Source organism: Neopsephotus bourkii, unplaced genomic scaffold (genome assembly GCF_033783945.1).
Source record: "Neopsephotus bourkii isolate Nb327-2 ecotype Australia unplaced genomic scaffold, CSIRO-AGI_Nbou_v1 NB_1615, whole genome shotgun sequence".
In the NCBI taxonomy this organism is placed as follows: Eukaryota; Metazoa; Chordata; class Aves; order Psittaciformes; family Psittacidae; genus Neopsephotus; species Neopsephotus bourkii.
Window position 1 is genome coordinate 1,050,441 of NW_026902090.1, and position 15,594 is coordinate 1,066,034.

The 15,594-nt window shown below is 51.9% G+C and overlaps 2 protein-coding genes across 3 annotated transcripts in view; one reads left to right on the forward strand and one right to left on the reverse strand.

Moving 5' to 3' along the window:
• Positions 1-2,797: 2,797 nt before the first annotated feature.
• HPS6 (HPS6 biogenesis of lysosomal organelles complex 2 subunit 3) lies at positions 2,798-6,869 on the reverse strand. The gene is made up of 2 exons (XM_061372508.1): positions 6,666-6,869; positions 2,798-6,387 (listed from the first exon to the last, which is right to left on the reverse strand). The coding sequence occupies exon 2, from the start codon at positions 6,370-6,372 to the stop codon at positions 3,916-3,918; it is 2,457 nt and encodes an 818-aa protein (XP_061228492.1). The 5' UTR covers positions 6,373-6,387; positions 6,666-6,869; the 3' UTR covers positions 2,798-3,915.
• Positions 6,870-7,055: 186 nt separating this feature from the next.
• The window catches only part of ARMH3 (armadillo like helical domain containing 3), a 130,112-nt gene continuing 121,573 nt past the window's right edge, over positions 7,056-15,594 (forward strand). Inside the window, exons 1-2 of one of the 2 annotated variants that reach the window (XM_061372509.1) lie at positions 7,087-7,140; positions 7,895-8,006. The gene's annotated coding sequence lies outside the window, so the exon portion shown is untranslated. Of the gene's footprint in view, positions 7,141-7,894; positions 8,007-15,594 lie in introns of both variants that reach the window. The other variant, XM_061372511.1, reaches the window with a different exon arrangement.

Below are 15,594 nucleotides of genomic sequence, written 5' to 3' on the forward strand. Positions count from 1 at the left end.
CCCATCCCAAGTTTGAGGGTGCTGGTGCTCCCAGCCTCCGCCATGCTGGTGGGGGTGTGGGAGTCTCCGTCCCGTCTCTCCTGTGGGTGCAGGTGCCACCCCAGTGCATCCTGGCTGCCCTCTGTGGCTGGAGGTAACACAGGTGACCTTGGTTTTGCAGGCCTCCCACGTTCAACTTCTACAAAGTCCCCCGGCCGGCCACAAGGCATTAGTGCTGCCTGCAGCATGGCTGTGGTGGGGATGGACACTGCTCCTCTGGCTGCTGCGCCGCCTTCCAAGCCTGGGGAACAGGTGGGACCCCAATGGAAACCCCCAGTTCCCATTATGTGACCATGCCCTGTCGCACACAGGGGGAGGGCTGCCTCTTGCACTGCCCTACCAGGGACTTCACCAACCCTCCACTGGACCCCATGGTCTCAGAGCAGCTTGTCCCATCCATGCCACCGCAGCCTGCGGTGCTGGCCAGTGGGAACCTGCTCACCAGGCCCCTTGCTCAGAAATGTATTTATTTTTGCAGGGAGCCTGGCTCCAAGGTTGTGATTGTTTTGGTGTCAAACAATAAACAGGGCGTTTGTGTGCACTGCAGCCATGGGGCCGTGCTCCTCACATCCAGCTGTGCACTTTGTGTCCAGCTCTGAGGAAGGATGCATGGGTAGGGGCAGAGAGGGCTCTCCACTGCTGGCCTGGGACTAGAAGGCTCCTACTGCTGCACGCATGCTCTGCCTGCAGCTAGCTCTTAAAGAGTCCTCACCCAGCCCATGGGTTGATGCAGGACCATTGCTCAGCATCACCAGTGTTGGGTGATGTCCCCCTCACTGGGCAGCCCTCTGCACCCACAGCTGGGTGGGTGCTACCTCCTTCCCTGGGGAAAGCTGCACCAAGAGCCTCTTGTCCATAAGGCACACTCCATGCTGTCCCCAGCACCCTCCAGCAACTCAGCTTTGTATCACTGTGGGTTTCTGGTTAGTTTACGGGGTGCCTGCAGCCTGCACCTCTCTGTCTCTACTGGGTATGGTAGCACAGTGACTCTCAGTGTCCACCCCTGCATGTCCCACACTGCTGCGCAGCACAGAGGGGCCTGCCAAGAGCTGCATGCACAGTGGTAAGAGACAAGCCAAGGGCAACTTGTTTTGCACCTATGGTGTTGCCTTGCGCTGCTCCTTGGTGCAAGCTCAGGGACCATCCTGAAAGCCAGGACATGCACAGGGGATGTATGTGAGCAGCTTGCCTCATTTCCTTTGTTGCACAGTCAAAAGTCCCTCTGGAGCAGAGCAACGGGGCTGAACTGGCCCGCTCACCATCCACTGTGTCCATCTGCTTTATCGCTTGTTCCATTTGCCTTCAGATCTTCTAATCGCTGCTTCTTCCCTCCAGGCCTTATCTGAAGCTGCACTGGCCTTACCTCCTGCTATCTGCCCCCAGCACCCATCCTGACCGCAGGGAGATCCATGCTTCCTATCACCCTCATGAATCTGTCCTGTGGGGTGGTTCTGCCCGTGCTCCCCACATGGATGCCCGCCCTTTCTGGTCGATGGGGTGAAACTTCCCAGCAGCCCTTGGAAAGCATTCAGCTCAGTTTTGTCTCTTGCTCTGCCTTTGTTATTGCCCACCCTGAACCCTCAGCCTCACAAACTGACTGCCTTCTGCTGATCTAGAGGTCGTGTATGGAGGTCTCTGTTCCCAGGCTCTGGCCTGTCCCCACTGTACAGCGTTCCCTGCTTCCTCTTCCTTTGCTGTGCCTCAGGGACACCAGCCCATGCAGGACTGCTGGTGGCTTTGGTTTCTGCTCTCTGGCTTTGCAGGCACGGCTCCCTTCCTGCTCCTGTCTTCTGCTCCATCTCCTGCTATGGCCTTTTCTCTGCAGAGCTACTACTGGAAGGCAGGGAGCTTGATCCTCCTTGTGTCACCACAGCCACCTGCACCCAAACCCAGCCCTGGCAATGAGAATCTGCCCCCAGATTACTCTGCAGCTCCTCATTCAGTGCTGCCCCAGGGCACCATCCCAGCCCCTGGAGCCACGGCTCTGAGAGGGGCCAGGGTCTGTCATCCTCCTCCTCCTGAGCAGCCTTGGAAACAGCAGTGCTCACGGAAGAGGTGAGGACAGCTCATTGCAACTTGTCCACAGCGGCTGCTGCAGGCTTTCCTTTCAGTCCAGGCTTCCTCTTCATGTGAGCTGCAGCTGCCAGAATCCACTTCCCTTGTGTGGGAAGAAAACTCGCAGTGCCCACAGCCACAGCACAAGGCCTGCCAGAGGGAAGGTATCCTCAACAGCCAGCCTCTAGAGAACCGTTGCAGCAGTTCCTCTTCCCCTTTGCCAGACTTCTTCCATCCCAGGGACTTTCTGTGGCTGAGCCCTTGTCTGGGGGAGGCTCTGCTGCGTCTTCATAGCAATGTGACAAACCAGGCAGCTCTACCACTGTGTGCCTCAGGCAGCAGGCTCCCGTGAGAGCCAGCCTGGCGCTCCCAGATGCTGGTTTTCCAGCCAGGAAGTAAAGGACAAGTTACAGCTCTTGAGAAAAAAATCCTCCCTTCCTCAACTCTATCTTGGGCCCAGCCACAGCCATGAACTGCTCACATGGCCCTTTTCTGTGGCACACACATTCCTGCCTGCCTGTGTAGACTCCTGCTTCCATGGCTTCACAGTCATGAGCTGACTTCTGCAGAGGGAATGGACTTGATCTCTGAGCCCAGCACGTACCAGTGGTGAGTTGAGCTTGGCCACTTTTCATCAGAAGCAGAATAAAACCGCCCTGCTCCTGAGGGTGCACATCGGAAACATCCACCACCACCCCAGGGCTGCTTTAGAAACCTTTATTTTCAACAGGAGTCTGTCTTCCATCCTTAGCCCTGCTCTGATGAGGCAGCGCCAGCCCAGCAAGGCAAGAGACAGCTCCTTCACACCACAGCTTGGAATGCAGGAGCAAAGCCACAGCCAGGGTCTCTTTCGTGAAGGAGGGGGCCAGGCAGTGAACACCGGAGAGAGGCTGGAACCTGGATCTTCCTGCACAACTGCTCTCAAGTTACACTGACTTTGCAAACAGAGGCACAATATGAGCCAGACAACCCTCACAAAGCCCCTTTTGTGTGCAAAGGGCAAAGGTGGAGGAGATGGGAACAGAGGGCCCGAGTGTCCTGCAGCATAATCTAAGATGCCACAAAGGAGAGGGAGAGGCAGGGCCAGCCCCAGGCTCGTACAGACTGCTGCCAGCTTCTCAGCTAAGAGAGTTTGGGTACCGCCTGGGATAGTGAGATAAGGGAATTAGGCTGCTCTCTTCAGCTAAGTAGCTGCAATCAGTCACAGCTACAGGATTGATCCCAGGGGAATTGCAGCCAGCTAGCATGCGAAGTGCTGCAGCTGCCAGTGCGTGTGCTGGGACCCCCAGTACCACGGAGCTGTACCATGCTAGCATTCAGGCACCTGACTGAGCCCAGTGCAGCAGCACTTGGTGACCTCACTGCAAGAAACATGTCCAGTTTCCCGCAGGCAGAGTTTGGGGCCACCACGAAACCCACTGAAGAGAGACATGCAGGAGGAGGAAAGACTGTGTTTGTCCCTGCCCACCATTCCTAGAGGATCAGTGAAGTTATAAAGGAGCCAGGCAAATTGAACAAAAAAGTGCTTTGGGCAGGGAGCAGTTCTGTAGTCCTGAAGTGCAGCCAGTGCTTTCATCTGCAAATGCACCCGGCATTCGCTCCTCCACTGGTGCACACGCAATTGCACTTGCTAGAAATAGCCAGAAAGCCTGCCCTGGCTTCAGATGAGATCCCCCAACCTCAGCCATCCAACACACTCTTCGAGATGCTGCCACAGGAGTAGGCTTCTGTACTGCCAGACAGGGCAGGACTTCCTTGGGAGGATGAAGCTTTCCTCTCCTTGTGCATGCAAGGCTTGGGATCCAATTGTGCTTTCCTCCTTCACACACTGTCACCTTGTAACAGTGCTGAGGGGGAAGAAGTCCTTGGCATGGATAGCTGAGGGGCATCATCATCAGCTGCTTTTGAGGGGATCTTGTGCTCTCGGGGTGGGGTAGGAGGGGGGAAGGTGGAGCTCTGTAAGGCATCCAGGTACATCTCATCTTGGATGCAGGGACGCTGCACAACCCTTTGCAGCAGTGGCTTGAGCAAGCCTACAGTCAGCTGGTTCCCCTCGCTGGAGAAGGGCACTGGGTCCTCCTGGGAGTGAGGGAGGTGCTGTAGGACCACAGTGAGGATGTCCGAGGCAGTGAGCTCAGCGGGGCACAGTGGCCACAGCAAGTCCAGGTAAGGGTCCAGCTCCCTGTGCTGGGCAAACTCTGCCAGCAGCGTGGTGAATATCTCCTTGTTAAGCAAAGGGCTGAACTTGGAGAACTTCTCTGCCACCTCCACCACCCGCTGCCACCGCCTCATTCGGATGAGAAGGTGCAGAGCTTGCAGCACAGCCTTAGGCCTCTTGCTGCAGAGCAGCAGTTCAAGCTCCGTCTCATTATCTGCTGCGCTGTGCTTGTTCTTGGCCAGTACTCCCAAAGCTCTCTTGTACAGTGGCACCCGGCCCTCTGGGCTGTCCTTGCTGCTGTATGCCCAAGAGATGCTAACATACTGCTGGGTGAGCTCCACAAAACTGGCCAGCCATTTGGGCTTGAACCTCAGGAAGGAAGCACAGATGAGCTCAAAGAGCGGGACCACCCCATTCTGACCCACATCCTCCTGCTGTGGTCCTCCCAGGACCTTCTTCCACACCTCTGGGGTGGCCCTGGCTACCAAGAGGCCATCCCCATTCTGCTGCAGCTGCAGGCAGCTCTTTGTGGCCTTCCAGGCAGCCTTGGGGAAGGAGGTAAAAATGGAGTTTAGGTAGGCCAAGTTGTCCTTGTCCACCTCAGAGTGCAGAACACGGCTGACCTCCTGCTCCACCAGTTCACTGCAGTAGCTTTCCACTTCACTCTCTTGGGCACACACCACGCAGGTCTTCAGGACCTCCAGGCTCATGAAGCTCTGCAGCTCCAGGCTCATTGTGCTCAACAGCTTGGCATAAGTGTCTTGAAGACCTCGGGCTGGCTTCTGCTTCTGGTGGAGGCTGTGCTGCAGGATGGCGGCAAGGGCCACAGGAGCCTGGAACACACCATCTTTCTTCAACTTCTCCACTGTCAGCTTGGAGGTGCTGAGGCTTCTCCTTTGGTAGTATCTGCAGGCTTCCTCAAACACCATCTCCACCAGGCACGGCTCAGGTCTGCTGCTGTCCTCAGATTTGGAGAAGCTAAAGCTGTAGATGCCAGTTTGTGTGAGGAGCTGGATGCTGTCCTCCTCTCCCGGGGACTCCAGGAAATGCACTTCTTTCATGCTCAGGAGTTTCTTCTCTATGAGTCTTCCAGTGTTCTGGTCCACCAGATACAGGACCCCAGCGAGCACACAGGCCAGGATGCTGCCAAAGGTCTTCAGCTGGACATGACTTCCTTGGGCCAGGGGACACCCCTCCATGTCAAAGATATGTCTCTGTGTCCCATCTGGCTCCACCATGGTCACAGTACCCTTTGTGCTCATCAGCAGCAGACCCCCACTGTTGGAAACAGCGGAGGTGTGAATGTCCAGAGGTGCCAAACCTGAGAGAAGACCCACAGAACCAAGCAGGAGCTTCCTGAAGTCTGACTTGCTGCTGGAATGCAGCACCTTTCTGTGGATAAAGCCTGCAGAGGGGGCTGTAATGGTGAGCTTTGCCTTCTCTGGATGCCAGATGAGGAGGAATTTGGAAGTGGTGGCAAAGGTGGCAGTGGCAGGCACCAGGAAGATGTGCTGGGGGGAGGCCAGGACCTGGTATTCAGGGCTGTTGTGCAGGACTATTCCTACGGTGCCCAACCGCAAGCCTTGCTCCCCCACCTCCAGAGCTCGGGTGCAGACACAGAACCTGAAGGCACACTTGCTCATGTCCGAGTGGGCATCCAGGGGAGGCCTCTCCTCACACCACACCAGGCTGGCTCCCTGGCTGCACACAGAGACGATTCGTGCCCGAACACCCTGGCAGAGCTCCAGCGTCTGCAGCAGCTGCCAGCCCACAGCCACCACAAAGTGCCAGACCTCAGTTCGCCCATGCTCCCACACGATGGCCAGTACCCAGGAGCCCAATACCAGAGGGCTCTGCAGGAAGAGCAGTCCCACAAGGGCTGGCTGGGGCGGCTGCCAGTTCCTCTCCAGGTCGGCTCCACTGATGCAGTGGCGCTGGAAGGCCACCACCCGGGGCAGGGGGGGCGGCCGGTGCTTCTGCAGGACTAAAAGGTGCTGCCCGTCGGGGCTGGACTGGATGTGTCTGGGCTCATCCCCCTGGCACAGCAGCTCCTGCAGCCAGTGGCCTCGGCTGAAGTCACTGAAGTCGGAGATCTGCCGCAGCATCCCGGCTCCCTTCATCTCGGGGCGGCCGCCCTGGGCACCAAGAACATGCACCAGTGCGAGCAGGGGCCCGGAGCTCTGCTGCCACCGAGCCCCCCCCCCCCACTGCACCGCCTCCCCAGACTCTCTCCGGAGACCCTCCTCGGGCACCCTCCTCCCCGCAGCAAGCCGGTTCCACGGGCACCAGCCCCACAAACCCCGGGGGTCCCTGCCGCCCCCTTAGCTCCCCCGACCCCTCTTCCTCCGTAGGGGACCCCCCGCTGGCCGCCTCCCCAGGCACCGCGGGACCGCCCCCGTCCCACGGGGCCTACCTGCCGCGGCGGCTGCCTGCCGGGAACGGGCCACCCCTGCACCGGGGTTCGGCTGCGGCCTGCGCTGCGCAATCACGAGGAGGCGGTGAGCTTCCGGGCGGGGCAGCGCCGCGCCGGCCCGGGCCACCCTTCGCCTACTTCCGTCGCGGGTGCAGAGACGGCGGCGGGGCCGTGGCTCGGGAGCGGCCTCGCAGACAGAGAGGGCATTTTCTGTAAGGGGTGGGTGTGTGTCAGTCTCCACAGGGACAGGCGAGGTCCATCCGGCCCGGGGAAACGTCTCCCCTCCGCCGCCCTTACCCACCCCGCCTGCGGCTGCCGGGAGACCAGAGCCGCCCGAGGAAGCGGCTCTGACAGCGCCCCAACCCACCCCGCAGGCGAGCGGCGCTAGGACCGCGCGGCGCGGGCCCGCTCGCAGCGCATGCGCGGGGCGGCCGGCGGCGCCTGCGCCGCGTGGAAGGGAGAGGCTCGCCTGCAGGTGAGTGCTGGGGATGGGGGGGCCGCGGCCCCCACCCTCGCGGGGCCAGGCCACGCCCCCGCCGCCCCTCCGAAGCAGCCTCCCCGGGGCTGCGGGAGCTGCGGGCTTGGGGGCTCCGCCTCTCCGGAGGGGGCGGTGGGTGGTGTCTGTGTGTGCCCCTGCCCCGAGTGGCCTGCCCGGCACCGTGTCCCGCTGGAGCCTGGTTCCCCGGCCGCTGCTGGCCGCGGCAGGGTGCCCGGCAGGCCCAACTCTCTGGGGAGCCATCCTCCGGGTTGGGGCCAAAGGTGCCCGAGGAGCTGCTCTGCTACCTCCTCGCTGCCCGCCCTGCCCTGCCCTATCTGGCCGGCTCCTGCAAACTGCGTCCATGCGAGCAACTGTGGCAGGGTCTGGAGAACAAGTCTGATGAAGGCCGGCTGAGGGAACTGGGGGTGTTTTGGCTGGAGAAGGCTCGGGGGGAACCTTATCTCTACAACTACCGGAAAGGAGGTTGTGATGAGGTGGGAGTCAGTTTTTTCTCCCAAGTAACCAGTGATAGGACAAGAGGCAACGGCCCTAGGCTACACGAGGGGAGGTTTAGGCTGGGTATTAGGTAAAACTTTATAGAGAGGTTGCCCAGGGCAGTGGTGGAGTCACCGTCCCCGGCAGTGCTCACAAACCGTGTAGACGAGGCCCTCAGTGACATGGTTTAGTGGTGGATTTTGCAGTGCTGGGGTAATGATTGGACTTGATGATCCTAAAGGTCTTTTCAACCCAGTTGATTCTGTGATTCCACACGAGTCTCTTGCTGCAGAAGCTGCCTCTCCTTTCCCCGCCTGCCCGCGGTGCTGCTGCTCACAGTAACAACTCGTTAAGGTTGCGCTGTCTCGGTAAGTGCCCCCGGGTGCCTGCAGTGAGGGCGACCCGGCCTGAGGGGGCTTCGCAGCTTGACTGGAGTCGCCCCGGCCTTCGGCTGTGCTGGCTGCTGAGGTGGGCTGGGCTCAAGAGAACTCTAGAAAAAGCATGAGCAGGGCATAGCATTTGATCCTTAATCATTCTAATTACCTGGTTTACCTCATGGCCCTGCAAGTGCTTGTATTGGCAAAGCAAGGCGGCGTGGTAAACAACAGTAACGGAGTGGAAATTTATGTCTGTCATGCTGAAGGCAGAGGCAGCTTGCTACGTGAGCGAGCTCGCAGCCTCCGAACCCTGTTGCATATGTCGCTGTAAGAAAGTTTGCTCCGAAGCAGGGGCTGCAGCCTGAATGTGTGATGAGAGCCGGTTAGGGCCGAGCAGGTGGGTGGAATATGCAAAGTGACAAGATAATTGGGATCATTGCGATATGCGGTGATTGCAGCGCACCAGCTGGCTGAGCTCCAGCAGGAAGTGTGACAGACAGTTTTAAGAGGAATTTCAGAGGGAGAAAAAAAAAGGACATCAGTTTGGTTTAACAATAATAACAATAACTTTATCCTCTGTGTTATTTAGGGCACCTTTTGCAGTGTGTGGAGGGACTCTGCAGGCAGGGAATGCCCAGCGTAAAAATGTTACAGAGTTATTGGCTAGCATGCACAAAAGAAGCAGTGAGGCTTCAATGAGCTGCTAGGCTAAGCATTCATCAGCTCACCCCCATTGCTAATGCACCAGCCAGCCGTGAGACACCCATGAGGAGGGTGAGGGGTTGGCCCCTGCTGCTCGGAGTTGCTGGGTTGCAATGTTCTAGCTCCCTGCTGGATTTTTAAAGGGAGAAGGAGGTGGTGGGTTTGTTGTTGGTTTTTTTATATTTTATTTTTTTTATTTTTTCTGGTTTTACTTACACCTTTTTATATTTGTATTTTTCCTCCTGAGTACTTGTACTACTAATGGTCCATATCTCAAGAGCATTACCTCTCAGTAGTGATACATTTCTTATCTTGGCATAGCTTTACTGTGCAGCTTCTTAGAACATAGCAGCTTCTTCAGAAGTCCAAGGTCGTGGAGCTGCGCTGTATTCAGCAAGGGCATTGGATCCACACCAACAGCTGAAGCTATGGGGAAAGGGGCAGGGGAAGGTTACAAAAAGAATGACCTTCTTCAGAAGGAAGACATCTAAAAAGGTCTCAGAGTGGCGTGACCTTTTAGGTGGGACTGTAGGGGTAGTGTGAAATACTTAATGGTAAACTAGGTGGGGTTGGCTTTGAAGGGCTTGAAAAGTAAAAATGTAGAGAGACTTTCTGACACAAGAAAGCTGGGCATTGGAGCTAGGAATATGGAAAGGAAGTGTGATTAAATGAAAATAATTTGGGGAAAATGGCATGAACAGATAGAGGTGGAAGCACGTGATGCTGGTCTAGATGGACTTGACAGGAAGAAACTTAACTGGTTGATGGTGTAAAGTTGATGGATTGGGTGTTATTTTAACTGCACAGATAGAAATGAAAGGCAGTTATGGATTGTTAAAAATGTGGCTTGGATGTTAATCTTTTATATCATTGCTAAAGCAGGTATAGTGAGAGGTAGTCAGTGCCTGTATCTGCATTAGGAAGCTGCTTTTCCTTTTTTTTTTCAGGGGGGAAATAGGTCAGTTTTGGTGTAATTTCAGATTGTACCATGTAGAAGCACATAACTGCTGCTCTGAGCGGGATGGATAGACTTGATAGTAAAAATGCAAATGCTGGGATGTTCCTGGAGATTTTGCTGTTTGGTACTGCAGAAAAAGAAGTGGGATCTATGTGGGTTTTTGTCATCAGCACAGCACACCCACAGAATATATTTCTCATTGCATACTGCATGAAGGCACCTGGAAATTCTGCTGGTGGATCCCATGCTTGTGTGCTATGAGTTATTCTTTCTCTTGTTGGTGGGTTGGACACGTAAGACATAAAGGGAGGTACAGCCTGAGCAGTTTTCATTCCAATGGACAATATACAAATAAGGTTGTAAAGAATGGATGAAACGTATGAGCAGTGTGGATGTATTAGCACAAACCGTAACCACCAACACAAGACTTGGTGGAGAAGAAGCTGAAAAACGGCTTATAGCAGGTATTTGGTTATGACAGTTGCTAAAGCCATGACAAAATCTAGCCCAGTGTGTTCCTCCTCTCTGTTTTCACTAGGGGTCTGCCAGAGTGCTGCTGGGTGGTCCTGGGGGTTTTAACACTGGAGCTTGAACTGACTGGGTCAAGGCACTGCATATGACTTGTGCTGGATGCAGATTGTTGCTTCCAGTGATGGATGAGTGCTGGAACCCATGTTTTAATTGCCTGTTGCTCAGGTCCCGCATCAACTCTGCACACGAATCATGTGGATTGAGTGCAAGCTTTTCCTGGAACTTCAGTGAACAGTTTTAATGACTACTTGGCTTATAACATGTTGGTTTTAGAAGCTGTAGGTTAATTTTTAGGTAGGGTTAATCCCTGTCTCTTGCATGATTGAGATAATTTTGAACAACTTTTCTTTCGACTTGAGTGGTACACCCACAAAAAATCATTGAAAGGCAAAGTGTGGTCACGCTGGTTCCCAATTGCATGAAATTGGTGGTGGTGACAATTACTTGAAATATTTAAGCGAGTTCAATATTAGTAGCAGTGGGAAGTCAAGGGTTATGGGATTCTAAAAGCAAAAGTATCTCAGCTCTTTCTCAGAGTCTTTGTAAACTGAGGTCCAGGGCTTTGGCATTAACCAGCTAATATAGATCACATCATTGACACTATCTTTTCCAGACAGGAAATAAATGGTTTGCCAAGTAAGCCAATATGTGAAAATGCCATTTTATGTAATGTTTGTTTGCTTTTTATTTAACCAAGAAGTATTACAATATATTTTTTGAGGAGTCTAAAGTGAGGCAATTCAATGCAAAATGCAGTGCTGGGTGGGCTGCATGCAAGATAACAGAAGTTAGAAGTTTTGGATCCTGATGTCATTGTAGTGTAGGTGTGCATCAGTGTACGATATTTTTGCTGTTGTACAATGATCCAAGGAATAATGAGTCTGTACAGGAGCTGAGTGTCAGTGTGGAGCAGCCACAGTTTTCAATGTGCATAAATCTGAGTAAATCTCAGACTCAAAATGTCAGGTTCGTTTTTTTCTGTGGATGTTCTAACGAGAGGCTAACAGAGATGTGTTCATCAGAATATCACATGTTTGGTTGGAATCTCTGCTATGAGGTTAGGGGTGAAATGGATAAGAGGTGGATGACTGGATGTGCTCACCACTTTCTTCCTGACTGGATCAGCTGATCCTGGGGTTGATAATAGATAAAGCAAGAGTCTGCCTGAACTTCTGTCTGTCATGGCTTTTATCTTCTTGCCTTTCAGTTGCCAAGACTCATGCTCTGTTGAGGTTTCTTTTAGTTCCAGATGAAGAGTCTCAGATCTTCTGCTGCAAAGCAAAGTACTTACTGTTCTAAGAATCCAGGGGTTGTGCTTCTGTTAGCCCTGAGGGGTAGCTCTCCTGTGCAATCAGTGACTACAGCAGGATTAGTTTAGCAGCAAGTGTTAATGGGACTGACCCATTGACAGAACAAATTACCCATTTGAACCTCGAATGTGGAAAATGCACTGATGCTTTTAAAATGTGATGTGTTTAAAGGATAATTGTTAACTATATTCAGTGTCCTTGTTTTCATAAACTGTCACAGGTCCTGATAATTTGACATCTCTACAATTTATGTTTTGTGCATTTAACTGTTTTTTTTCTGCAGCTGCCTAGAAGGTCCTCATTAGCAAAATGCAGTTTCCTGTTTCTGGCTTTGACATCTAGAAAATGTAACTGCCTGCAGTGAAAAGAAACAGCCATTTGTACAGCCTGATCATCATAGGTCATGAAACAAGCACAGCCTAATAAAGCGTTGGCATGAAAAGTGACTTTTACTTTTCTCCCTTTGCTCCTCCATAAGCTCATTTGTAGAACAGCAAATTATAAACAAGAACATTATTTAATCCTTGCCTCTAGCAGTCTGCATTGTACATGCTCTGTGCAGCTTTCGTTGAGAGAAAATGAATCCCAAGTCCCATTTTGACAGAGACTAGGAATTTCACATAACCGTGCAATCCCTCTGATGCTCACCCAGCATAAAGCCTTTGTGTCTTGAGGGATTTAGATTTTTCTGTCTTTCTGGAAATGTAGGAAAAGTGTTAAAATGCAGCTCTCAAAGTCCAGGCCCCAAGCAGAGCGTATTGATCCTCTCCCATTCATGTGCACATTTGATGTGAGAACGCTGACCTAGAAGCGCTGAGAGTTTATTAGTTTTGACATTGTTATTCGTTAGCTGTAATTCAATTAGAAGCATGGTGATGGAAGTGTTTGTATGCTGGGGCTGGCAGCTGCTTTAGGTTGAGAAACTTACAGTTCTAGTTGGGAGATGGTTTTGTGCAGTCTGGGGTAAGATTTGTATTGGTAGGCTAAAAGTGACATCATTCTTGATTTGGGTTTTAATAGATTCCTCTCAGTTTCCAATTATGTTTCTAATTAGAATAATGTCTTGTTTCCCATGACAGTTTAAAAATACTGCAACATCTGTAAAAGAGAAGCTATCAAGGTGATTGAATAATGTTTTTCATTTGTTGGACTGAAACCTTTTTCTATCTTAATTGGATATAGACACCTACAGGCTACAGGAATAAATTCTGTATTTACCAAAGGTTATGTTGCAGTAGTTGCTAAACTTTCTTCTGTCAGTGTGTCTTGGGGCTGTTTCCATCACAGCCTCAAGCACACACACTATCCCTTAGCCAGCCAGCTGTGCATATTCCCATTCTGGTGGGAAGACAAAAGACCTTTCCACCTTTCTCTATATATCACAGCTTTTCAGGTGTGACATCTGCTGCTTTCTCTCCTAGGCTTTGCTTTTCCATCCAGGCAAAGCTCCTTCCCTTCACACCTGGGGTAGGGTCTTTTGCAACAGCATTGTTTCTCCAGGCCCAAAGATGTTTTCCTGCCACTTAGAGTTGAGATTTATGGCTCAAGGGGTGTGGGTGTCTGAGTAAACTGACTCTGGGAGCTGAGAGTCCTAGTTGAGAACATAGCTGTAGCTTAAGACCATCAAAAGCTGTCTCCAGTGGAAAGAATGTGGAAGAGATCTTGAATTAGTAGTATTCAGTAGTTACTGGAACTTCCTTTTTGAGGGAAAGACATCTAAACATGCTGTGGTTGTGGAAGGGGTTCAGGCAATCTGGGATGGAGGCTAAATCCAAAGCTGCCTCCATGGCTGACTGCTTCTAAAGCTCTGGGGTCTTATATGCTGCAGTGAACTTGGCTCTCTATGCATAATTTAGCATGGCTGAGTGCAGCTGCCACAAGAGTCTGCCCATGTTTTTCTGGAGCATGACTTCAGTCAAGCCTCTGCCTGAGGTATGCTGCTGCCATGTGTGTAATTACCTTTGGAGGTATGGGAGAAAGGTTGGGAGCTCAGGGATATGAAAAGGGATGGCATTTTCTTTCTGCTAAGTACCTCTGACAGTGCTACAATGATAAAGGAGGTTAGAGCAGTGCTAAAGCTGTGATGCTTGCCAGAAAAATGGGATTGTGGATAAATACTTGCAAGGTCAGAGTGGTGATGTACTGTGTAGCATCAGACATGAGGTTGAGAGTACAAGGCAAATCACATGTTCTGACTCTCAGCCCCTGCAATGGGTTGACTGGCACAGAAGGTTCAGGACTGCAGAGCCATGGCTGTTACTTTTTTGTAACAGCTCGTAATAGAGAGACCACTTTTTCTTTCTTTAATAGGATGGCCAGTGAACATGAGACACTGATTAACTTTAGTAAGATCGGATTAACTTTAGTAAGATCTGTTTGTGTTACTAGAAAACCCTCTGCTATCAAATGGATCAGGAAATTCGTCTAGTATAAAAAAATAGATAAATTCCTGCAAAGCTTTTTTATGTTCCTCCATCTTCCTTCCCAGACTGAACCACATGGGATGTCTTTGAGGCTGGGGTTCTTCTCTGGCTTGATTTGCAGAGCAGCTGGTACAGCTGAGGGATGCCAAGGTGCAGAGGTAGGGATGAGTAGGGGTGGCAGGAGTGCTTTAGAAAGGCTTTGCAGCCAAATGTTTCCTAGTGTTGGATGGCGCCTCAGAGTGCAAAAGCAGAATTTGGAGTGCTTTTTAGGCAGCAAATTAAACAGATAAGAGAAGACTTTTTCAAACAGTTTCAAGAGCTTTTTGTCACAAGATGTCCTTGAGGCTTGGCCAGAAGGAATATGTATCCAATTGATAATGAGTTATAACAGTTCATAGAATCATAGAATAGTTAGGGTTGGAAAGGACCTTAAGATCATCTAGTTCCAACCCCCCTCCCATGGGCAGGGACACCTTGCTCTAAACCATATCACCCAAGGCTTCATCCACCTTGGCCTTGAACACTGCCAGGGATGGAGCATTCACAACCTCCCTGGGCAACCTATTCCAGTGCCTCACCACCCTAACAGGAAAGAATTTCCTCCTTATATCCAATCTAAACTCCCCCTGTTTAAGTTCTAACTTGTTCCCCTGTGTCCTGTCACTACAGTCCCTAATGAAGAATCCCTCCCCAGCATCCCTATAGGCCCCCTTCAGATACTGGAAGGCTGCTCTGAGGTCTCCACGCAGCCTTCTCTTCTCCAGGCTGAACAGCCCCAACTTTCTCAGCCTGTCTTCATATGGGAGGTGCTCCAGTCCCCTGATCATCCTCGTGGCCCTTCTCTGGACTTGTTCCAACAGTTCCATGTCCTTTTTATGTTGAGGACACCAGAACTGCACACAATACTCCAAGTGAGGTCTCACAAGAGCAGAGTAAAGGGGCAGGATCACCTCCTTCAACCTGCTGGTCACGCTCCTTTTGATGCAGCCCAGGATACGGTTGGCTTTCTGGGCTGCAAGCGCACACTGAAGCTGGCTCATGTTCATTTTCTCATCGACCAGCACCCCCAAGTCCTTCTCCGCAGGGATGCTCTGAATCTCTTCTCTGCCCAGCCTGTAGCTGTGCCTGGGATTGCTCTGACCCAGGTGTAGGACCTTGCACTTGTCATGGTTAAACTTCCTGAGGTTGGCATCAGCCCACCTCACAAGCGTGTCAAGGTCCCTCTGGATGGCATTCCTTCCCTCCAGCGTCTCAACCCAACCAAGCTGTGGCTTGGTGTTATCAGCAAAGTTGCTTAGGGCGTACTCAGTCCCACTGTCCATGTCATCAGTAAGATTGAAAGAGGCATAGTTTTCTAAATGTAAACTTCATCAGTCTGGATCATGAATCAGCTTCTACCAGAAAAGAATTAAGAAAACTTATCCATAAGGAGCTTATTCTGTATCTGCCCATGTCTGCACTTTTACGTGTTTCTTTGAAATGAGATATAGGACTAGGTGGGATCTTCGATATCTGCTTTGAAATGGGATCTAGGACTAGGTGGGACCTTTGGTATCTGCTATAGATATAAAAGCCCCAACTTTCAGCTTGTGAGAGACCTTTAGTGTTTCATTGCAGTGAAAAAGCCTTTTATGGTTGAGACGGGCCAGCTATGC

Excerpts from the sequence above, each read along its gene's own strand:
- HPS6 (XM_061372508.1), bottom strand. The coding sequence starts at position 6,372 with ATGAAGGGAGCCGGGATGCTGCGGCAGATCTCCGACTTCAGTGACTTC.